General features: G+C 41.1%; 1 protein-coding gene across 5 annotated transcripts in view; it reads right to left on the reverse strand.

The window, feature by feature from the left end:
• Positions 1 to 25,888, reverse strand: part of LOC130918728 (carboxyl-terminal PDZ ligand of neuronal nitric oxide synthase protein-like) — a 216,019-nt gene that overhangs the window by 122,171 nt on the left and 67,960 nt on the right. For all 5 annotated transcript variants that reach the window (XM_057840699.1, XM_057840698.1, XM_057840700.1 and 2 more), the window contains one exon: positions 18,016 to 18,074. In XM_057840699.1, coding sequence (XP_057696682.1) covers positions 18,016 to 18,074 — 59 coding nt within the window. The remainder of the gene's footprint in view (positions 1 to 18,015; positions 18,075 to 25,888) is intronic.

Raw genomic sequence — 25,888 nt, forward strand, 5'->3', positions numbered from 1 at the left:
ATCACAAAAATCGAACTTAATATTTGGTACAGAAACCTTTGTTTGCTATTACAGATACCAAACGTTTCCTGTAGTCCTTGACAAGGTTTGCACACACTGCAGCAGGGATTTTGGCCCACTCCTCCATGCAGATCTTCTCCAGAGCCTTCAGGTTTCGGGGCTGCTGCCGGACAACACAGACTTCAGCTCCCTCCATAGATTTTCTATCGGGTTCAGATCTGGTGACTGGCTAGGCCACTCCAGGACCTTAAGACGCTTCTTACGGAGCCACTATTTAGTTGCCTTGGCTGTGTGCTTTGGGTCGTTGTCATGCTGGAAGACCCAGCCACGACCCATCTTCAGGGCTCTCACTAAAGGAAGGAGGTTGTCAGCCAAGATCTGGCGATATATAGCCCCATCCATCCTCCCCTCAATACGGTGTACCCTTGGCAGAGAATCAGCCCCAAAAAAATGATGTTTCCTCCTCCATGTTTCACGGTTGGGATGGTGTTCTTGGGGTTGTACTCATCCTTCTTTTTCCTCCAAACACGACGAGCCGAGTTTAGACCAAAAAGTTCAATTTTGGTCTCATCCGACCACATGACCTTCTCCCATTGCTCCTCTTGATCGTCCAGATGGTCAGTGGCAAACTTCAGGCGTCTCTGGACATGCACTGGCTTCAGCAGCGGGACCTTGCGTGCGCTGTAGGATTTTAATCCATGACGCCGTAATGTGTTTCTGAGGGTTTTCTTTGAGACTGTGGTTCCAGCTCTCTTCAGGTCATTGATCAGGTCCTGCCGTGTAGTTCTGGGCTGATCCCTCACCTTCCTCATGATCAGTGATGCCCCACGAGGTGAGATCTTGCATGTAGCCTCAGAACGAGGCAGATTGATCGTCAACTTGAACTTCTTCCATTTTCTAATAATCGCTCCAACAGTTGTTACCTTCTCACCAAGCTGCTAGCTTATTTTCCTGCAGCCCATCCCAGCCTTGTGCAGGTCTATTATTTTATCCCTGATGTCCTTACACAGCTCTTTGGTCTTGGCCATTGTGGAAAGGTTGGAGTTTGTTTGTTTGAGCATGTGAACAGGTGTCTTTTATACAGGTAACAAGTTCAAACAGGTGCAGTTACTTCCGGTAATGAGTGGAGAACAGGAGGGGTTCTTAAAAAAGAACTAAGAGCCGAAACATTTACTAGTTTAGTTGGTAATGTATCAAATACTTATCTCATGCAGTTAAATACAAATTTATTATTTAAAATTATACAATGTGATTTTCTGGATTTTTGTATTACATTCCGTCCCTCACAGTTGAAGAGAACTTATGATACAAATTACAGACCTCTACATGGCTTGCAAGTGGGAAAACCAGCGAAATTGGCAGTGTATCAAATACTTGTTCTCCCCACTGTACATTTGCGCACTCACAGTGCGACAGGCGCTGAGCTAACTGACCCGCATGCGCAGAAGCAACAAAACATCAAAACAAATGACTACAAATGCTGGCTCTGCATTATTCTAGGGTGATCATATTTTGATTATCAAAAAGAAGACACAAATAACAGACATACTGTACTTTTTGGACTACAAGTCTCACCTGAGTATAAGTCGCACCAGCCATAAAATGCCCAAAAAGAGAAAAAAAACATATATAAGTCGCACCGGAGTATAAGTCGCATTTTTGGGGGAAATTTTGAAAAGCAATTTAATATAAAAATACAACAGAGGACAACATGCTGAATAAGTGTACAGTGTACAGTGCGTGAACAACGAAATGCGAATATACTGTCCTCACCAGGACGCTACGGCTCGGTCCTGGCTATTCAGCGGGCTAAACTCCCAAATGACGATGCTGGACGTCCGTATAATTTGCTGAATCAATTTCGTCCTCGATACCAAACAGGTTCGCATCGACGTAAATAAATGATAATTAAGTGCTGTTCCAGCAATGACATGACACAAACGCTTAGCATGCGTTCGCTAGCATTAGCGCATCATTCAAAGAACCACACAACCGGCTCTAAGGCTACGTTCATACTACAGGTTTTAATGCAGGAATCCGATTTTTTCGTGTTTTTCTGACTCGAGTGAGGCATTAACTTGACGGTCTGAACGTGACAAGTGGCATAGAACTGGACCATTTCAAATCCGATCTGGGTCACTTTCGTATGTGGTTCAAATCCAATCTGGGCCACATTTTTCCAGACTGTCGCAGCGGTCTGTACTGTCCAGTCTCTCAAATCTGAATTCATGCAGCAATTACGTCATCAAAAAGCGAGAAAAACGCTACGGTAGCAGTGCAGCTGTGCATTATTAGCGCCTAGCTTGCCTTGAACACGGCTTTTTTAGGAAGGGTCAGACTTGACAACAGTCATAAAAAAATAAAAATGGGTTGAGGATAAGCCTGAGAATGATCGGTTTTCTGTCTGCTCCATATCAGCAATATTTCAACATTGCTTACACAGCTGAGAGTCGGGGCAAACTGCCCCTATGTGTGTGTGACATGCAAGGACAGTGCGTGCATGCTATCGATCCATATACTTTGAATATAAGCCTAGATGGGGATTATTTATGTCTGTTATTTGTGTCCTTGTTTTAAAAAGCAAAATATGATATCCCTGGAATGACGGATGACAGCCAGCATGTGTGGTCATTTGTTTTGATGCTTCTGCGCATGCGGGTCGTCTTGCTCAGCGCGTGTCGGACTGCTAATGAGTGCGCATGCGTAATACTTGAATGGTCTCAATGGACAAAGGCAGTCTGAACGGGCACGCCAAAAAAACAGATATGATAAAAAATCGGATTTGTGCATTAAGACCTGTAGTATGAACCTAGCCTAAGTGTCTGATCGCGGGCGGAAAACACACAACAACAACAGAAAAGATGATACACACAGGCGTTGTCTCTGTAGAGATATTTTACAAGCATAAACAATGAACGTAGGTTCGCAGCCGTGTTTCTCTCTCGCTTATCCGCCCACTCACTTAGAGCTATGTGGCTGTCGGTCTTCTTCTGTCGTGTGAGCGCTCTTCTTCACGTAAACAAGTGCAAGTGCGCCCCCACGTGGGCGTGAAAGCGCCACAAACTAAAAGCACGCATTTCAATATAAAAAAGTCAATGATACAATTGAACACACATTGCCAAAGGCAGAACGTGAACGTGGCCATAGCTATTAAGTTATTCAGATAACTATAGCATAAAGAACATGCTATCAAGTTTACCAAACCATCAGTGTCACTCCAAAACACCAAAATAACATGTGAAATGATATCATAATGTGTTAATAATTTCACACGTAAGTCGCTCCTGAGTATAAGTCGCACCCCCAGCCAAACTATGAAAAAAAACTGCGACTTATAGTCCGAAAAATACGGTAAATAATCCCCGTTTAGTCGTACATTCAAAGTTTATACAAATTGATAAAACGCATGCATTTGCGTGCATGCACGACGCACACACATACGCTCAGTTTGCCCCGACTCTCGGCCATGTAAGCAATATTGAAATACAGTACTGCTCATTTAGCACACTGAAACAAAACTAAGCATTCTCAGGCTTGCCCCCCCCCCCCGCCCCGCCATTTTTGTTTTTTTTTTAATGACTCTTGTCAAGTCCGTCTCTTCCCAAAAACCCGAGCGCTAATGTACAGCTCCATCGCTGCCATCCTCTGTGCCTCTCGCTCTTTGCTAATGTAATTGCTGCATGAATTTTGATTTGGAAGATTTAACAGTTCAGACCGCAGACACATTCTGGAAAAATGTGGCCCAGATCGGATTTAAACAGCCTACGAAAGTGACACAGATCGGATTTGAAATGGTCCACTTCTATGCGACTTGTCACGTACAGACCGTCAAGTTAATGCCTAACTCGAGTCAGAAAAACACGAAAAAAAACGGATTTTGCATTAACACCTGCGGTATGTAAGGATGTCTCATGTGATCGGAACTCGCGCCGACCAGGCCATTTTTCAGAGGATCGGTACTGGGTGAAAAGGATCTTTTGAGGATATTTTTAAGGGCTAAAAAGTGACAAAATAATCCAGAAATATAATGGCTTTGCCAAAAGAAACAAAAATGTATGTTTTATACTCCATAACATTCATAACATAAAAAGCGGGAGAGGAAGGACTAAACAGTACAGTTCTATAACAAGTCATGTTTGAAACTTTTGTTAATTAGAAAAAAAGTTTTGGATCAGGACACGGTATCGGCAGATTCTCAAAATCAACGGACTCGGACTCGGTTTCAAAAATATTCGATCGGGACATCCCTACTTCTAAGTAGAGTTGTCACAAAAACAACAATTTGAGCCATCTGCTGTGAAAGATGCCAGTGCATATGTACATGGGCTTATCGAATTGGTCTAAATATAGCTTGAACATGCTGATGGCTTTACCAAAATGCTACTATTGACTATAACCCCTGAAAACTGCTTTTCTTCCTTCATCATGAGCTTTTCTTAAAACTCACGCAAGATCAGTTGCAATTTACACGCGAACATATGGTATGCTATTTACGGTACACAACGGTAATGGCAGCTTGCGTTAACATCACGTATATGCCTGCTTCACGTGCTAGTCTCACAGTGTTTTAAATGGCCATTCCTGGAATGTACCAATATGACAGAGGGGTATCCCTTAAAGAAATAAATGTAGTCACAAACTCTACAGAAGGTGAGCCGTATTACAAACTGCTTTGGAAAAACAACACACAGTTGTTTGTTTATTGAGTTAGTGACGATAACTTGTAATTTATCTGATACTAAATGTGAATGTATTTTATTATCATTTTACTTTCGTTATCTACCAAGTCAGGGAGGCATTCATTCAACCATCCTAGAGAGCTGTCATTACTGTTTCATCAAGGAGACTCATCTGAGTTACTGAAAGGTGACATTAAATCACAGACATGATAAAGTGAAATACTGCAGCAATACTGAATGCCCTTGCCCACCTTTATTACCTCAGCAAAGTTAATACAACAGAGAACATTGTCTTAGGGATGACTGTTTCCAAGCCCTATTTATCATTCCACTGGGTACTCAAAACGATTCCAAACAAATTATTTAAAAATGCTTGGACGGCGTTGATGTTGCTCTGACAATGGTGTGCCACTGTTATGTTGACTTCCTCTTCTGTTTGTCCAGCACACGAAACGGAAAGAGAACAAATAACTTTTGGTGAAGTGAAACATGGTGGCAGTTTAAGCTACTGGACCAACAACCAGCACATAGGCCCCTGGGCCCAGTCCAGCATGGTCATTTGCATGCCTCGCTCCCACCCCCATGGGACCTTGCATGTGCAGGTGATGTGCCTGACACGCTCAAAATCTACAGTCTGAAGAATAAAAACATAAAATAATAGCTAATATATATATATTTTTTTTACATGACTAAAAACATTTCCTGGTTCTATTAAGTGTTAACTTTTGAATAGCTGTTCACTGTAGTGAACACTGTCCCTGAAAGGATTCAATGTCTCGTTGTTATAGAGGTGTGAATGCATATTTATCTCATTAAAATGTTCTTTTCAGTCTGACATTGTACATTGGACTAAGAAGTTCACACAAACAGACGCTGAACCGATTCGCCAGTCGATCTCCCGCTCCCTCCTACCATGACTCGTGAACAAGACCCCAAGATACTTGAGCTCCTCCACTTGGGGCAGGATCTCATCCCTGACCCGGAGAGGGCAATCCACCAATCTCTGACTGTGGACCATAGTCTCGGATTTGGAGGTGCTGGTCTTCATCCCAACTGCTTCACACTCGACTGCGAACCGCTCCAGTGAGAGTTGGAGGTCACACGTTGATGAAGCCAACAGCACCACATCATCTGCAAAAAGTAGAGATGCAATGCTGAGGTTGCCAAACCGGACCCCCTCAACGCTTCGGCTGCGCCTAGAAATTCTGTCTATAAAAATTATTAACAGAATCGGTGACAAAGGGCAGCCCTGGCGGAGTCCAACGCTCACTGGGAACAAATTCGACTTACTGCCGGCAATGTGGACCAAACTCTGACACCAGTCGTATAGGGAACGAACAGCCCAAACAGTGACTCGGTACCCCATACTCCCAGAGCAACCCCCACAGGACTCCCTGAGGCACAAGGTCGAGCGCCTTCTCCAGATCCACAAAACACATGTAGACTGGTTGGGCGAACTCCCATGGACCCTCGAGGACCCTGCCAAGGGTGTAGAGCTGGTCCACTGTTACAGGGCTGGGACGAAAACCACAGTGCTCCTCCTGAATCCGAGATTCGACTTCTCAACGGACCCTACTCTCCAGCACCCCTGGATAGACTTTACCGGGAAGGCTGAGGAGTGTGATCCCTCTATAATTGGAACACACCCTCCGGTCCCCCTTCTTAAAAAGGGGGACCAAAACCCCGGTATGCCAATCCAGAGGCACTGTCCCTGATGTCCACGCGATGTTGTAGTGGCGTGTCAGCCACAACCGCCCCACATATTCCAGAGCCTATAGGAACTCCAGGCGGATCTCATCGACCCCCGAGGCCTTGCCACCGAGGAGCTTTCCAACCACCTCAGTGACTTCAACTCCAGAGATCTGAGAGCCCACCTCGAAGTCCCCAGACTCTGCTTCCTCAAAGGAAGTTGTGTCGGTAAAATTGAGGAGTTCTTCGAAGTATTCTCCCCGCCGACTCACAAAGTCCCGAGTCGAGGTCAGCAGTACCCCATCTTCACTATACACAGAGTTAATGGTGCACTGCTTTCCTCTCCGGATGGTGGACGGCAAATGGTGGACCATCATTTCCTCGAAGCCGTCCAGAAGTTGTTTTCCATGACCTCGCCAAACTCCTACCATGTCTGAGTTTTTGCCTCGGCGACCACCGAAGCTGTAGTCCACTTGGCCAGCCCAGACAGCTGCCTCCGGAGTCTCACAGGCCAAAAAGGCCCGGTAGGCCTCCTTCTTCAGCTTGATAGAATTCCTTACCGCTGGTGTCTACCAACGGGTTCGAGAATTGCCGCCACGACAGGCACCAACCACCTTACAGCCACAGCTCTGAAACGGCCACCTCAACAATGGCGGTGCGGAACATGGCCCACTCGGACTCAATGTCCCCCACCTCTACTGGGACAAGGGAGAAGTTCTGCCGGAGGAGGGTGTTAAAGCTCTTTCTGACAGGGGATTCTGTCAGGCGTTCCCAGCAGACCTTCACAATACATTTGGGCCTGCCAGGTCTGGCCAGGCTTTTCCCCCACCATTGGAGCCAACATACCACCAAGTTGGGATCAGTTGACAGCTCCACCCCCCTCTTCACCTGAGTATCCAAAAGAAGCGGCTGCAAGTCCAATGACACGATTCCAAAGTCGATCATCGAACTGCGGCCTAGAGTGTCCTGGTGTTAGAAGTACATATGGACACCCCTATGTTTGAAAATGGAGTTCGTTATGGACAAACCGTGATGAGCACAGAAGTCCAATAACAGAATACTATTCGGGTTCTGATCGGGGGGGCGTTCCTCCCAATCACACCCCTCCAGGTCTCACTGTCATTGCCCAAATTAGCGTTGAAGTCCCCCAGGAGAACGAGGGAGTCCCCAGAGGGGGCACAATTATTAATCAATACTGTATTTTTATGCCATTTCTTTTTATAGTTATAAATAAATTCATAAATTAATACAATGTTAATAAAACAGTTAATGAAATAATAATGAATAAAAACAGTAATACACATCTATTATGGCCCCAAGTAAAACTCACCATTAGATTTTTTTTCCATTGTCTTTAACTCATTGCCTTCCAATGATGGCGGTAGACGCTCAAGTAATTTAAAGCGGGAAGACTGGCTGAGAATGCTAATGTGTCAGTGCCTTTGGCAGCAGTAGATGTCCAATTCATTTTGACTGGGAGGGGTGAATGAACGCTCATTTGTTCCTCACAGTCAAAATGGCTTGGACTCGTGCCATCAGTGAAAGTCCATTAATTAAATTGAGTCCCCCTAAGAGTTAAAAAAAAAAAAAAAATCATAATTTCTTGAAAGGGTTAAAATGGATTTATTGTTATTCTGCAGAAATTGCAAATAAGTTATGTAATTTCAAAACGACATTGCCTCTGGGGCTTTTCTCCACTATGTGTTGCTTTGCCAACGGTTTCAAGAACAGGAGCCACAAATTATGGTGCATATTTCGAGAGGGAGAAAGTGGGTAGGAGCAAGTAGAACACAAGCATTGATCAATGCCATAAATAAAAGTTTCTGTGAGACTTCAAACAGTCGTAAAGGTACTTTTGTGATTACTGTTTTCAATACAGAATTACAGGCTCGATTCTAGCTCATAAAGGCCAAAGCCAAACGTCTACTCTTACAGCTCATTTTTCAAAAAGAATCAATCAACAAATACATGCATGCAAACCTTCCCAGTGTTGAGTTACCCTATTACAAAAGGACAGTAACCTACAATGAAAAGAATTAGCTTTACCTAGGCAATATATATAAAATATAGTATATGTATACCGTATATTAGGGCTGTCAAACGATTAAAATTTTGAATCGAGTTCATCCATCCATCCATCCATCCATCCATCCATTGAGTTAATCCATCCATCCATCCATCCATCCATGCATCATCTTCCGCTTAGTCCGGGGTCGGGTCGCGGGGGCAGCAGCTTTAGCAGGGAAGCCCAGACTTCCCTCTCCCCAGCCACTTCAGCCAGCTCTTCCGGCGGGATTCCAAGGCGTTCCCAGGCCAGCCGAGCGACATAGTCTCTCCAGCGTGTCCTGGGTCGTCCCCGGGGTCTCCCGCAGGTGGGACATGCCCGGAACACCTCTCCAGGGAAGCGTCCAGGAGGCATCCGAACTAGATGCCCGAGCCACCTCAACTGGCTGCTCTCAACGCGGAGGAATATCGGCTCGACACCAATCCCCTCCCGGATGTCCGGGCTTCTCACTCGATCTCTAAGGGAGAAACCGGACACCCTACGGAGGAAACTAATTTCGGCCGCTTGTATCTTGTTCTTTCGGTCACAACCCACATCTCGTGACCATAGGTGAGGGTAGGAACGTCGATCGACCGGTAAATCGAGAGCTTCGCCTTTTGGCTCAGCTCCTTCTTCACCACAACGGACGGGTGCAGAATCTGCATGACTGCAGGCGCTGCACCGATCCGCCTGTCAATTTCCCGCTTCCTCCTACCCTCACTTGTGAACAAGACCCCAAGATACTTGAACTCCTACACTTGGGGCAGGATCTCATCCGGATGAGATCGAGTTAATCACAGATTAAAAATTAATTAATCGTAATTAATCGCAATGCAAACCATCTATAAAATATGCCATATTTTTCTGTAAATTATTGTCTGAATGGAAAGATAAGACACAAGACGGATATATACATTCAACATACTGTACATAAGTACTGTATTTGTTTATTATAACAATAAATCAACAAGATGGCATTGACATGATTAACATTCTGTTAAAGCGATCCATGGATAGAAAGGCTTGTAGTTCTTAAATGTTAGAACAAGTTATAGAAATTTTATATTAAAACCCCTTTCAATGTTTTTGTTTTAATAACATTTGTAAAATTTTCAATCAAAAAATAAAAAAATTAGTAGCTGGCCATTGTTGATGTCAATAATTACACAATGCTCATGGTGCTGAAACCCAAAAAATCAGTCGCACCCAAGCGCCAGCAGAGACAAAACACCAAAAAACACAAGTAACAAGTGGACATGACACTGTGCTGTCATTTTAATCTGTTTGAGCGGGGCATGTGCGTTAAATGCATCAAATATTTTAACGTGATTATTTTAAAAAAATTAATTACCGCACGTTAATGCGATAATTTTGAGAGCCCTAATATTAAAACAAAACAAAACAAAAATCGTCGTCTCGCCCACCCGGGCGGTATGTTCTCTCCTTTCAAGCTCGGGTCCTCTAACAGAGGCCTGGGAGCTTGAGGGTCCTGCGCAGGATCTTAGCTGTCCCTAGGATTGCGCTCTTCTAAATGGAGACGTCAGACGTTGTTCCTGGTATCTGTTGGAGCCATTCACCCAGCTTGGGGGTTACTGCCCCTAGTGTCCCGATCACTACTGGCACCACTCTTGCCTTTACTCCCCACATTTTCTCCAACTCCTTCTTCAACCCTTGATATTTCTCCACCTTTTCATGTTCTTTTTTCCTGATGTTGCAATCGCTCGGGATTGCTACAGCTATCAAAACTGCTGTCTTCTGATGTTTGTCCGCCACCACTATGTCAGGCTGGTTGGCCATCACCAGTTTGTCTGTCTGGATCTGGAAGTCCCACAGGATCTTGGCTCGGTTGTTCTCGACCACCTTCGGAGGTGTCGCCCACCTTGACTCTGGGGTCCCCAGTCCGTACTCGGCACAGATGTTCCTGTACACTATGCCTGCTACCTGGTTATGTCGTTCCATGTATGCCTTGCCTGCTAGCATCTTACACCCTGCTGTGATGCGCTGGACTGTCTCAGGGGCCTCTTTGCATAGCCTGCACCTGGGGTCCTGTCTGGTGTGATAAACCCCAGCCTCTATTGCTCTTTTGTTAAGGGCCTGTTCTTGTGCTGCCATGATCAGAGCCTCGGTGTTGTCTTTCAGTCCGGCGTTTTCCAGCCACTGGTATGTTTTTCCGATGTCAGCTACCTCCTCAATTTGTCGGTGGTACACACCATGCAGGGGCTTGTCCATCCATGATAGCTCCTCAGGGTCCTCCTCCTTATTGGGCTTCTGTTACCTGAGGCATTCACCGAGCAGGTCATCACTGGGGGCCATTTTCATGATGTACTCTTGGAGGGATGTAGTTTCCTCCTGGATCGTGGCTCTGATGTTCACTAGTCTTCGGCCTCCCTCTTTCCGCTTTGTGTAGAGCCTCAGGATGCTGGACTTAGGGTGAAACCCTCCGTGCATTGTAAGGAGCTTCCTTGTCTTGATGTCGGTAGCCTGCATCTCCTCCAGTGGCCAGCATACAATGCCAGCAGGGTATCTGATTACTGGTAGGGCATAGCTGTTAATGGCCTGGATCTTATTCTTGCCATTCAGCTGACTCTCGAGGACCTGCCTCACCCTCTGTAGGTATTTGGTTGTGGCAGACCTTCTAGTTTCTTCCTCATGGTTTACATTTGCCTGTGGGATCCCCAGGTACTTGTAGCTGTCCTACACATCTGTTACGTTGCCTTCAGGTAGTTCAGCCCCTTCAGTTGCAGCAGGGAGATATAGATATATATATATTTATTAAGTCCGAGGTTCCTCTGGGTGGTAAACTTGGTCCTATTCTTTTTTTCCACTTTAATTGTTTCCCTACCAACCATTGTGGAACATTGCGATGTAAAGCTCTTTGCTGACTATTCAAAATTATCATGAATTTAGAGTGATGAGAAGGATCTTACAGTAAATGATCTTGAGTTTTTAAAAAAAAAAAATTATTTTATTGGTCAGAGATATTCCAGCTAAAGCTTATATCTAGGAATGAATGAATGAATTTATTGTCATTGTCATCATCATCAAAATCATTGACAGTTTCAGAGTGTGGAATTTTACCCGAAGGAAAGACGAAGACAGACAAGGAAAGACGGGAAAAGCAGATGCTTATTGAAACCTGTCCCTCATTAACCCGGGACGCACAAACAGCATATTGTGTATCAGTCCAGTCATAATCTTACACATTTCGTTCAAAAGTCATTGATTGCCATGGATTTTCACATATTGTCGATTTGAGTGAGTTCATTGTATCAGTTGATGTCCAAGTAGGTGAAGGGAGGGAAGGCCTGGGGTGCTATGGAGGCTCGCGTCTGCTGTATCCGCTTCAGAAGATTAGTCATCATCCTCCCTTGCCCGGTTTGCTCGAGCGAGTCTCTCATGATCACGTAGCTCCGCGTTGATTTTTGTGACCAGTTGAGCAGCGGCGTCACTTAGCACTGCTTGTTCCTTCGTCACCTGTGACAATTTGTCAACGTTGTGACGAGCAACCTCCAATATCTCGTTGAGTTGATTCTTCATCCTCATCGAGAATCAGCGAACCCAGAGGGCACCCAGAAGCAACAGGAAGGCAAGAGCCATCAGAGAGCCGAAGATGAAGAGGTCCTCGACGTCCTCTATCTAGAGAGACGTTAGGCATAACGGCCTCCATTTTCCCCAGGCATCCTCCACATAACCAGACGTGAAGGTGTTGACTTGGTGTCGGTCTCATCGTAGAAAATATTTTATCTATAGAACTCAATGCCCAATCTACAAGTTCCATTTTGTCGCAGGTCAAACACGGCACTCTCGTTGCAATGGCAGCTCAGTAATGCGATTTTGCTGAAGGGCATAGGCTGTAGGACATAATAATCCAAGAAGGTGGAACGAAATTCATGGAGAGTTTATAGTTTTTGTCAAAGAAATTGGGGATTTGGGTATTATGGTTTATTATAATTTAAAGTTTCCAGCCATATTGCTGCAATTACGAAAACGGCAAAGCAAATGGTGTGCTTTTTATTTTGCAATTTCAAATCTAGAAAGACTTCAACTCAAGTATGAAATCTGTCTAGCGACGATAGACACGTCAATTACCGGGGCTAAAAGAATTGCCGGAGTGTATAAACTAAAGATACTGTAAAGCTAGGTGATTATGGTTTGACTTCACATGGTATATAAGATCATGAACGATTTGGTAGATATTGCTTTTGTTTTTTTTTTAATTCTTTAATTGGGCACAGGTTTCAGAAACCAGGACAAACACATGAAAACTCACCAAGAAGAAATGTGGTCTAGACTGGAGGAAAACCTTTTTTAGTTTCAGAGTTATTAATCCAAGAAATTATCTACCTGAATACATTGTCACCCTCATTGCCTGTGTTTAAAAATAGACGGAATGTAGTAGATCTTTCTAACTTTATAAATGGGGGGGTTATTAGTTGCCGTAGAGCCCATTCTTCTCCGGTCAGACTGCTGTCTAATTATCTGTGTTTATTTATTTTCTTTCTTGAAATATTAGACATGTATGTGTCTGACTAATTAAAAGGAACCTTGGGCAAAAAAACTTGTAAGCTCTAAAAAGACACAATTGTTCTCTTTTACTAAAATATGTTGTTAGAAACACATAAAATATTGCCATTGATTTAAAAATCAATAATATCTAGTACATATTTTGTCCTATGGAGAGCACCATGTTTTACGCACACAATAGACGCTCGGGGTGATGACATAGTTTGTCGCTTTCACTAGACGACCACTCCCGATGTTCTGCAATTCTTTCCTACACGGCGAGACGTCCAACACGAGCACATCAGTTGAAAGCAGCGAGTACTCAGTATTTGTGTTTTTATTGAGTCTTTTCATTGGCTCAAAATACTTTTTGAATGTGTTTCCCACTCATACTTTAAAGCAGTGGTCTCCAAACTACTCCACATAGGGCCGCAGTGGATGCAGGATTCCTCTACAACAAAACAAGACCACACCTTTTCACCAATCTGGTGTTTTATAGGTCTAATCAGTTAAGTGCAGTCAGGTGCTGCTTGCTTTAGTACAAACCACACTGGTTAAAAGGTCTGTGCTTGATTGGTATGAACAGAAACAAGGACCCACAGTGGCCCTCGAGGACTGGTTTGGAGACCCCTGCTTTAAAGCATTGTGTTTTCTTGTGGTAGCTTAAAGCAGATTGTTGGTCTGTTGACCACATTAGTCACGTAGCATATTTAAACCACACTTATTTGATATTACTATGTTTAAGGACTTTCTTAAGGCATATTTAGTATGTTCTGTCTGTATGCATCAAAACAAAACAAGCCGAAAGTGCACAGTAGAACTATGGGTGTCAAATTAGCCTCTTGTAGGACGTTTCGCCGGTGTAGCACATTTTGGCAGAGCACCAGTTTTGTCCTACTCTCGTCTCATCTCATCCTGTTCATTTTGCTTTTGCTGCTCGTTTTGTGAAATATGGACAGTGCTGTCATGCTCATTAATGTCCCTCTTTGGTTCAAATTGAAAGGGATGAACAGATAACATGTTTAAGTCACTAGAGTCATAATCTAGAAGCCTGGCAGCGTAACCCAGTGATGTCACCGCCCTGCGATGTCAACATCAATGGCGACCTACTAGTCAAACTAATTTTACAAATTGTATAAAACAAAAACATCAAGAGGGGTTTTAATATCAGATTATTTTAACTCATAATAACGTTGATCTTTTAAGAACTACAAGTCTTTCTATCCGTGGTTCCCTTTCAGAATAGAGAATCCTGTATGTATTCAATGAAAAGGTCAGTGTGACGTTTGTGTTTCATTCAAACAAGGCACATCAGTAAGGCTGACGCACATCACCATAAAGGATGAAGCGAGGCAAGAGAAATCCAGGGACAAGGATTCTGTTAATGAAGAGAGTAGTCAGTTTGGACAATGGACTTGCAACCTGTGCTACAGTGTCCAAGAATCCGAGCAAGCAGCCCATATTACAGAACAAAACTACAGGTCCAAATTTTTACCCTTTTCTGTCTTCAGCATTGTAATTTTGAAGGTCGGACAAAGGCCATCTAGAACTTGGACCAGGCAAAAAAAAGCTGGAGAGCTTTTGTGTTGTTATGGATTGTTTCCATATGCTCTGTCAATCAAGGGGAAAAAGTTCCAGCACCAACGGTCAAACCCTTCATGCCTGTCATCAGTCATTAGTTCTTTGACAATTTGCCACACTAATAGCCATCAGTCAAGAACCCAGCACAGAGCAGATGGTAGGAGAAATTAAGAAATACATGCCTGCTCATTATGTTTACGATAGTTAGTTTGTTAGTTACCAGGGGAAAACATTGGGCTTCATTCACTTACAGTGTGTACGCCCGTTTGACGCAAGATGTCAGATTCATCCTATGTAATATCTTGACCATTGCGAAACCTGTGGACCATGCTGCAACAAATTATTATCTTAATCATTAATTAATCTGTTGATGCTGTAAATTTTTCAATTAGTTGACGATCCAGTTAAAAATGACATATTTACTTACATAGTCCCCGGTTTACGACGTACCCGACTTAACGTGATTTTTGATTTGTCCGCCATTTTGTCTCCAGTTTTTTTTTTTTTTTTTTTTCTTATGTTGCTTAACAGTTTCTCATCCGCCATTTTGTTGCCAGTCGGGATACTACTTTTTACTTTATATTATCAAGATGACTTATATTACATGGATAGTTTTGGATGGTTATTTTGAGATTTTAGTTATTTTGAGATATAGGTGTATTCAGGGGTAAGGATTAATTCCAATTTACTTGTATTAGGAACGTAACTCGTCCGTAGCCCGGGGACTACCTGTAGTGCAGAAAAGAGCATGAAAAATTCTGTGGCTTACTGGATGATGGATAAAAAAAAAATATATATATTTTTAAAACAAATTTTCACTCAATGACTTGAATAGCTGTTTGGAAAGACTTTTGGATGATTCACCATGACCACAGTGTAAGGGAAAAACCGCAAAGCGACCCCAAGAAATTTTTGGGGGGTGTGTTTAATGTATGTGTTCAGATTTAGCATTGGAAAGAGATAAATATAAGACAGGCTTTTTCACTTTTTTCCCCAAAGTATGATTTTAAAAAATGTATATGGCGGAAAACACAGACAAGACTGAAAAAGAAGTTTCTGCTCTTGCACCCCTCTTTAAAATAAACTGCTGTATTTTAAGCCAAAAGAACTGTTGTGTTTGATAGAACAATATGTCTATATGCCAAGTATATGTCAAAAATTTTCCTCCCCCAGACAATTGAGATTTTAAGCTGTCCAATGATGCACACGTGCATATCGGACAATTTTGAAATTTGGCCATATTTGGGTCTCAGACCGGAACTTCAAGTCACTGGAGTGTTTTCCGCCATATACATATATTAATAAATGGTTTTTAAGCACTTCAAATGAAATAATTATGAACCGTTTTAAACATAGCTGTCCCACCGAATCATTTTTAAACGAGAATAAAGTAAAGTAGTAGAAAAATGCTTGGCTTTATTAAATGCTTCTGTTTACCTATCTTGGCTGTGACTCCTGGAGTGACATGTAGAAATTACAAACTCAAGATCACTTCTGGCGTTTATTGCCACGACACAACATGTCTGGCTACCTCGAACATCTCCACACACACACACAGACACCCCCCACACACACATTCATTCTGGCGTGCACGTCACTGCGCAGCAACTATTAAACGATGATTGACGTATGCGGCGCATGTGAAGTCCGTTTCTCTGGCAAGATTAATCAATCATCTGTCAACATCGTTAACCTTAATACGCAAGTGCCACAGTGACTAAGGAATAAAGAGCCAGGAGAAGGAGGGAGGGAGGGAGACTGTGCGAGCGCATGAAGCAGAACAGAAGTTTGTGGATTAAAAAGAAAACAAAAAACTATCACACGTCCTTGCAATGGGACTATTGCGCATGCGCACATCGCGATGGCGATGTTTAAATGATATATCGTTCCGGCTTAAGTTGAAGTGAGATCTTTATTTAAATGTTAATATGGCGTGCTTTTATTTTGAAATGTTCACCGGAGGTACTTCGCTGAGCCGCGAACCTTAAGCGTTACACTCCGTTAAAAAAAAAAAAGTGCACTTCTCTTTTCGTCATGCATGTGGTGTCATAAGAGATTTTTTTCTTTTTTCACATCGTTTGGAAATGCTGTAAACCAGCAAGTTTTCATGTTTGATGTGTCACCTTTTAACTGCAATATTGTGTTTTGGAGAAGACTGCCAATGTTTTATAGCAGGCTAGAGAGGTTAGAACAGTCTTTTTTCCATTAGCCTTAATGTAGCAGTGTTAACATCTTACAATGTTTAATCTAGATGTGTTTCCTTATTTTGTATGTCTATACTTTAAATATACGACATGTTGATTACCAATAAACATCTGTGAAAGAAAGGAACTAGAGTCTCATTAACACGCACGTGTGCCAAGTGCACACAGCACACGCAAACACACACTCGCACAAATATTAATTCGCTCACATGCAGCGAGAAAAGCCGCCCTCATTTTTATTTACCGTGCGCTAAATTCACTTATTAAAGAATTGCATATTGCGAAAGGCTTAGTGTTTACTACAACATCCCAACTTCAATGGAATAGTTTTACAAACATCCCTAACCTTGAGTTAAGGGTTGCAAATGAAATAGTCCCTTGATCGCACATGAGCGCCTGAATAGGTGTCAAAGGGCTGATGGTGAAATGGCTCATCAGAAACATTGAAGCACGAAGACAATCGACCGCAAGTCCTGTTCTCTGGCTAATGTAACAAAAGCAGAGGGTAATAGCCAAAGAAAATCAATGAATCAAGGGACCAAATAGAGTGGGCCTAATTTATTTGACGTGACATTTTATCATCAGTATTTGGCATCTAATACCATTTGGCCCATCAATGCTTGCAAAAACCTACACGTTAATAGAGATATGAGTCAAGGAGTCAGGGATAGATATAATATTATAATATATAATAATAATATAATATAATATAATATATAATAAGCAACCGACTGATATCATTCAAACAGAAATACTGTAATTTAAGATCTGCAAGGACAAATTTATGAATGAAAATACATGATACAGAGACTGACAAGCTCAATTTAACCAACACAAATAAAATGGAGACAGGCATTGTTTGATTAATTAATAATTAATTACTGTAGTTGTCAGTTAGTGAGGTCAGTTTTAATTGTGGCGATTCGCAAAATATATACAAAATAACTCGTGCTTTTAACCTCTTCTCATGAAGTGCACGTACCAAATAAACAAGCAGATAAAAACAAGATAAGAAGTACCATATCATGCATGAATCTGATGCAATGTGAGTCTGTTCTCCTGTTCATGGCAATTATAACTGTGTAAATATCAGCAAAAGGAAGAAAGCCGCTTCAGGGCAAACATTCTGATTCTCTGATTTAGTTCCTACATTTATTTATCCAGATAGAACATGAAGACACCATTTTGCAAATGCTGTTTATCTAGCTGATTCTTTACATCTCAATATGAACTTGAACTAGGGTCAGAAAATGCAGTGAAATTTCCAATGCTCAATAAATGTATCTAGAACATAAACTGTATTTTGGGATCTTACCTGTAAATGGGGTCCTGCATCACCATCATTTTATTTTCATCCCACATCCACTCCTTTTTCTATATTAAAAACAAAAATAACAACAATAAACCATTAGGATTCCTGATAATAATCTTAAAACAATGTTTATCACAGTTTTCTCAGCGGCTGTAACAGAACAATGGCAATTGGGTGACAAAACAAAAACTTTTCTCGAGAGCCCTATCGTTTACACGGCGACAGAGTTTTGGAGGGCTAAAAATTTGAAAATGCCTCCCAGAGCGGAAATCTTGAAAAAGCTCCTTCGTCGTCTCATTCGAAAAAGTTGACAACGCAAAAGTAGTTTGACTTACGTACTCTAGAACAGCAGGTAGCGATAATGGTCCAATAGATTTGTCAGTGATAGGGGTGAAGTTACTGATGGCCTCAGTGCACGCGGACAGTCTGACAGTGTAAGAAAACAAGTCTAGGACTACCAGTTTCCGCTTTCTAATGCCTTTCTTGCTTTGTAGTCTATCATTACATTAAGCAACAGCCCTACCTCCTCGTCAATCCACACAAAATTAATCTGCCTGATGTGCTTCGACATGTTGTGATTTGACCAGGTTCTGTTTTTTAATTAAAAAAAAATATTCATGTTTTTCTGCTTCATGCGCGTACAAAGCCACTTGCCTGGCACAGCCAGACTATTCTCACTGTATTTTTCTAACACTATGAGAAATAGTCTGGGACCCAGCCCATTAACGGCTTCTCGAGCAAGTACAAAATCAATCGTCCAATCAGATTCGTTTATTTGCGTGACGTGTTCTTAACGAGTAACGTCACTCTTGCGCGCTGAAAGTCGTCTCCACAACAACACAGATGGCGAACGGGAGAGCCGAGATTATGTTCCAATCCACGGTAAAACCAGTTTAAATTACCAAAAACACATCGAAACAACTCACTGACAACAGTCAACATGGCTCGCGCTAGCCATGTTGAATAAACTTCTCCATTCTCCACTCATGCTAATTACCAGTCGCTTTAATAACGTCACGTCTGCCCGTCGCTGATTGGTCCACTCTGCTGTCTGTTTGCTGTGGCTTGCTCCGCCCTCGGAATTTGATCCTTCGGACGGTCGCCAGACTCAATCGCTGGAACAGCGGTGAGTCTGGTATACCAGGACACAAAGCCACAGCCTCTCACCCTCCCTCATGCTAGGCAGTTCGCCTAAACCTTTTTTTTTTTTTGGTCACCAGTGCAGCTGGCGTTTGGTACTTAACATTCATGATGATTGACAGGTTTGTAGCTTTGCTCTGGGCTGAGAAGCCTCAGTAGCTCTACGACAAGGGTGTCCAAACTTTTTGCAAAGGGGGCCAGATTTGGCGTGGTAAAAATGTGGGGGGCCGATCTTGGCTGACGTCCTTTACGTAGAACAATATATTTAAGCAAAATTTAGCAAGCCATTCAGTGTGTCACATTTGCTTTATTATTTTTTTAATGAATAATTTCAACAATCTCGCAACTAGCCTTGGCGGCGTTCTCTTTCAGCTCTCGGGCTCTTGCTAAATACTACTGCTGTGAAATTAAACTAGCTTCAAGTTGCTTCAATTTCTCGCTGCTTATCTTTGCTGTAATCTCGTCATACATGTCAGCGTGTCTTGTTTGGTAATATCGTCTCACATTGAAATCTTTAAAAACAGCAACTGTCTCTTTGCAAATGAGGCAAAACACAGTTGTTGTGTATTTTAGTGAAGAAATTAGTCCAATTTCCACTTATCCTTGAAGCGTCGGCCGTCACAGTCAACTTTTTTTTGTTGATTGTTTGTTGTTGATTGAGTGCCATTTTAGAAAATTGGAAGTAGAGGGTCACACGGAGTAATGTTGCTTAGCCCTTAAATACCTGCAACATGAAGCAATTATCAGAGAATCCCAAAATTTGAAAAACAAGGTCCTAATGAAACCTTTTTTCAAATTTGTGAAAAGAAAAGTCAAAATGAATATGTGTAATAAGCGCTCTAATACCTATAACCCATGCTATATCTTGTTTTTTTCTAATGGAACCTGCAGATGCATGTGTTGACTTGCATCCATCATTTTTTTTTCCAAAAAGAAAAGACCAAAATTCTAAATTAGACTTAAAAATCATGAAATTTTAGGTGTATCAAATGTGATACATTTGCCAATAAAGGGTTAAAGTGCTGCTGCCTTTTAGTGGGTAAATGAGGAGCAGCATTTCGTGTGTAAGCTACTTCATATGCTGGTTGCAGTACTGCTGACCAATGTATTAAGTCTGTGTGTGGGCCAGATGTTATTGATTTTATGACAGAGGCTGGGGGCCGGATGAAATTTGACCACGGGCCCAGTCTGAAGTGTGCTGTGCCAACTCATTCATTTTGTAAGTATTAACTGTGGCAATAAGTGGCAAATACACAAGAATGTGTAACATTTTACTGAAACATTTTTCTAATAGAAATAAAAAATATTGGTATATATTGCCATATAGGTCGTTGTTCTGCCCTTGGCAATATGTGTTAAAGTGTATTCTTTACCACTATATTGAAATGCATGCCTTTTAGTTTTTATGGTGCTTTAATGCTCAAGTGGGGGCGCCCTTGCGCTTCCTCACACGAAGAAGAACGCGTTCACGTGAAGAAGAGCGTGCTCTCACGCGAAGAAGAAGTGCAGCTACAAAGCATCCAAGCGAGTGAGCGAGTTAGTGAGAGAGGGAATCACTGCTACGAGCCTACACTCTTTGTTAATGTTTGTAAAATATCTACAGAGGCAACGTCTGTATGTAACATCTTGTGTTATTGTTGTGTGTTTCCACTCACGATCGAACACTTAATTCCAGTTGTGTAGTGGTTTGAACGAAGTGCTAATGCTAGCGAACGCATGCTAACCGTTTGTGTTATTACTGTATTAGCGGCTAATCATCGCTGATTTATGACACGTCATGTCACGTGATGACACAATATGCATCTTTAGGAATCGTTAAAGGGATCGTTAAGGCTTTTTCATTGTGATGTCGAGGCCTCGAAACAGTAGGAACCGGTTCGAAATTGGAATCGGATTTCGATTCCCATCCCTAATTGCAGTGTTAATGATTTCTAATATCGTTTCAGGCCTATCCCAAGCAGACTTATTCAAGTTTTCTTGTGAAAATTCTTCTAGTTTTATCACAATATAATATCGCAATATATCGCAAACCCCCCAAAAATCACAACAATAGTTTTTTCCAATCCCAAAAGCACACATGCTAGGTTGACTAAAGTCATTATGAAAACAGTACACATATACTGTATTAAAAATGTCTAGTACTGTTCAAACTGAAAAAAACAAAACAAAATACTTTTCTTAAAACAACGGTGAACACCTTGTGAAATATTAAGAATAAATATTGCTAGTTTTAACTGTGGATCTCTGGTAATTTGTAAATGCAGAAAAAGAAGACATTACGCATATATATATATATATATATATATATATATATATATATATATATATATATATATATATATATATATATATATATATATATATACATATATATATATATATATTTTTTTTTTTTTTTTTTGAGTCAATGGGCCGACTATATGTTATAACATTCAGTTTCTATTCCACACATTCTGATAATGATAAGACAGCTGCTGTTACTCCTGTGTTTAAAGCAAAAAGCATAAAATCAAAAATAGGTACTAGACACGGGACGCTTGCCATTTTGTGGATCAATTTCCATATCGTCAGATATGAGGCCATATAATAATTTGTCACTGTGATGACTTCCAATTAAAATTTACACAGCAGCCTCCTTTACCTACAGAGAGCCGTGAAAACAAAGACAAAAGACTGTGACAAGAGAGGCAACAAAAGAAATAGCAAACACTAGCATACAGATTTGAATGGGACTAGTTACTAGTAACGCCTGGATGTCGATGTTTGGCAACTTATACAATTTTGTAACGAATTCTCGCTGTTAAGCAAGACCGTAAGATGGATATCCAATAAACATTTATATCTTTTAAATTGTCGTGTCTGTTCTAACAGGCGGATAGTGGATTTGACATTTATTTTAATCTCCTTGAGTAGGCAGAAAAAAAACGCAAGTTTTCTCAATGTTTAAATAGTCTACATATTTTTATGATAAATGCATTTACACAATGAAATAACGCTGGGAAAGTTTGTTAAATATATTTCTCGTATGAGACCAAAGTTCCACATTTGTTTATAATCAGCGAAGCCGACACAGGTTGCCGTATTATCAACTATCAATTTGAATCCATATCCAACTCCTACCGCAGTTGTTTGCTTTTCAGTACCCCTGTCTTTAGTTTGTTTATCACTCCTATAGTTGCTCCATATTGAAAAGGAAATACCAGGATGCTCGCGGAGGGGAAGACTGAAAAGAGAGCGTGGCCACTGCGTTCACGTGCGCAGGCATGCACAGCGCCTTTTTATTTTATCCAAATTATTTATTTTATTTAACATCCATACATCGTTTTAGTATAAATATATAAATATATATTTATTAAAAAAAAAAAGATAGCGAGAGAGAAGTCGGCCCGACCCGACTGTAAATAATCACACATAAGTCGCTCCAGAGTATAATACGCACCCTCTGCCAAAATATTAAGAAAAACTGCGACTGTGAAGTCCAAAAAATACGGTATGCTCTATTTTTGCTTTGGTATTGTTGTGTTCAGAGGCCAAGAACAAAGTAAAAATTGCCATTGGAGACATCATTTTAAATGCATGACTGCCACAAGTCCTGTAACATTTACTGTTGTGACTCTCTTTCAAATTAAATGATCCCAAATATTGACATTGTGCAGCTCCGAGCAGTGCAAGACACACAGACGAGCACAAACCCACACTTTCATTCCCCATGAGAGTTTAATGTCACAGTAAAGTGTCAACAAAGGAATTATTTATATTGATTCCTATCTCGTTGAGGCTTTGTTTACTCAATATTTCAATCATTCCTATATTTAGGCTATTATTGTACTCAAGAGATGGAATTTCTGACAGCCACATGACATTTTAACTTGCAGACAAGTGATTCCAAACAATAAAACAAGCAGATGACTCGTTCATAGTCGAACATTTCAGTCTCACAATTTTATTTTGTTATTAAGCCTTGAAGAGAATGAAGTACTTTGACCTTTGTTACAACAATGCTCGAGATCAATACAGCTCTAATTACTGTATATTGAATTCATATCTATCGTGACAGAAGGCTTAAAGAGGAGTGTCATGAAACACAGACTTGTTTTTAGCATTTTTTCATGTTATGTGGTCATTCCCTCATTCAAAACACATCTGGAAGGTTTTCTGAAACCATTCACATATGTTAAGAAATCGTCAAATGCATTCTTTCTGCCAGTGGGAGTCGCTGAAACGCTCAGTCCTACATAGCTCCGCCTTCTGAGCATAGATCCTCCCCTTCTCTGACGTGTACTGTTCAGCTACTCCCCCTAACCCGGCGTTCAGCGTTTTAAAAAATGTTTGAAAATGGAAAAGGACTGTGGAGGGAAATATATTTTTTTGTTTTAATATGGCTGTAGGAGGACATTTGTGGCAGCATCGTACAACAGAGTAGTCACGGGGTGCGTCATTCTCTATAGGAGTGATCCCCTACCATGGTGGGGACCGGTGGCAGTCTGTGGCGCATTTGCTACCGAGCCGCAAAGAAATAATAAATCATTTGTTAACAACTGCAATCTGGCCTGTGCCTTTTCACTGTCACTACATGACTTTATTATTATTATTGTTGTTACTAGTCATGTTTGTGTTCCAGTGTATGTACTATGTATGTCTCACTTATGTTAGTCCTGTCTTATATGTCTTTCATAGGGATAGAGAGAGAAACACAATTTCGTTTTCTTGTATGACCTCAAATGAAGAACATGACAATAAAACTGACTTATGACTTATGACATCAAAATGTCTGTCTACTCTATTGACAAATTCGAGTAGAGATTTGTGTACATCGCCGTCTCCTGGTTGGCCCCCATTACTGGGATGTTTGCACAATGCATCGTACAATTGTCAGAGGTGGGTTGTAACGCATTACATGTACCCCGTTACATTTACTTGGGTAACTTTTTGAGAAAAATGCAATTCTTAGAGTAGTTTTACTGAGCCATACTTTTTACTTGAGTACATTTATAAAGAAAAAAACACTACTCTTATTCCGCTACTTTGGGCTACACAAGAGTAGTTAAATTTTTCCTCTTAATCCTATGTAATAGATTTTTTTTTTTTTTTTACCAGCGATGCCAAGAGTAGCTCTACCAATTTCACCAACCAGACATCGCAACAATAACCACACTCCATTACACCAATCAGACACAAGCTTGCCATTCTATGATCACGCAAGCCTGTTCAATCACGCATCTTTAAAGCACCATAACAAATGAAGCATTTTACATAGAGCGCTGCCCTCAACATGAATCGAAAGCACAGATTTAAACCTCTCTCACGTTATTTATTTGGCACTGATTGACCACGGAAAACCGGAGATATGATCCTTTTAATTTCATAACAGTAACTATGAGGGAATTATTCACTATTCAAACTAGGAACTATTTTCTCCACTAGAAGGCACTAACGCTCTTTGGGCAAATAATGCTTCATTTTTGTCTTTTTTTTCTGTCTCGTCGGGATTTTTTTTTTTTTTTTTGCATTTATGTAATGGGATATTGTACAGTATCATTATAAAAATAGTTCATATAGATAAGTTTGTGCTGAGAGAAAAAACATACCACTGTTTCAAAAAACAAAATAAATAAATAAAAAAAAAAAAAAGCAGTTACTCTCAATGTTACTCAATAGTTGAGTATTCTTTTAACTGGAGACTTTTTCACTTGTACATTTTTTTAGATAACTACTTCTACTTTTACTTGAGTAATATTAGTTTGAAGTAACCCTACTCTTACTTGAGTACAATTTTTGGCTACTCTACCCACTAGAGGCGTGCAAAATTTCCAATTCTTAGATTCGAGAACGATTAACAAACATCCAAATTCCGATTATTGAATTATACGAGAAGCGGAACTAAAACACAGACAGCACAGTCTTCGGGACGCTATGAGGAACGGACAGAGAGTAAACATCATGTTCAACTCATGCTGCTAGATAAAAAAACAATAATACCTGACTGCGGCCGACAGCCGCTGCAAACAACGCCCAGTTGCTAGTTGCTACAAACATATGGCTAAGGTAGATATCACATATATGTAGAGCCAGATGCAGAATGACAGACGACGGCAGCATTAGAACATGTATAGAGAACTAGATGTGAAATGACAGACTTGCCGGCGTTAGTAAACAGCCGCCATCTTAAAGCAGTAGACTTCTCTAGAAGCGAACCTAATTAACTTTTTATCTAAAACATTTCTAAATCGGCAAAATCTTGACTTGAATTTATCTTTAAATGATGCACCAGTTTTAAAACTTTGACATGTCGAAGGTAGACAGGAAGGAAATTATGGAATAACAACTTTAACGGTTGATTCACAACATTAACTGTTAACTTGATACTGAAATAGTAGTTTGGTTTAGCCTGAGGGGATTTTTGAACAATTTAGGAACTAATGTACAAAACATTAAAAAAAAAAAAAAAAAAAAAAAAAGGGGGGGGGCATCCATAATTGATTTATAATCGAATCGAAGCCTCTGAATCGGAATCGAATCGTTAGGTGCCCCAAGATTCCCACCTCTTCTACCCACCTTTGACAATTGCACAATGTAAACAGTAACATTAGCTGCTGTTGATGTTGTGCTGCGGGCGGGGACATTTTGGACAGCTTTTTTCATGGAAAAGGCCACCTGCTGAGCCGGAAGAAGAGTCTACAACCAATTTCATCCTCCATAATATGTGGCTAAAAGCTAAAAAAAAAAAACTGCACAA

This window comes from Corythoichthys intestinalis, chromosome 7, assembly GCF_030265065.1.
Source record: "Corythoichthys intestinalis isolate RoL2023-P3 chromosome 7, ASM3026506v1, whole genome shotgun sequence".
Lineage (NCBI taxonomy): Eukaryota > Metazoa > Chordata > Actinopteri > Syngnathiformes > Syngnathidae > Corythoichthys > Corythoichthys intestinalis.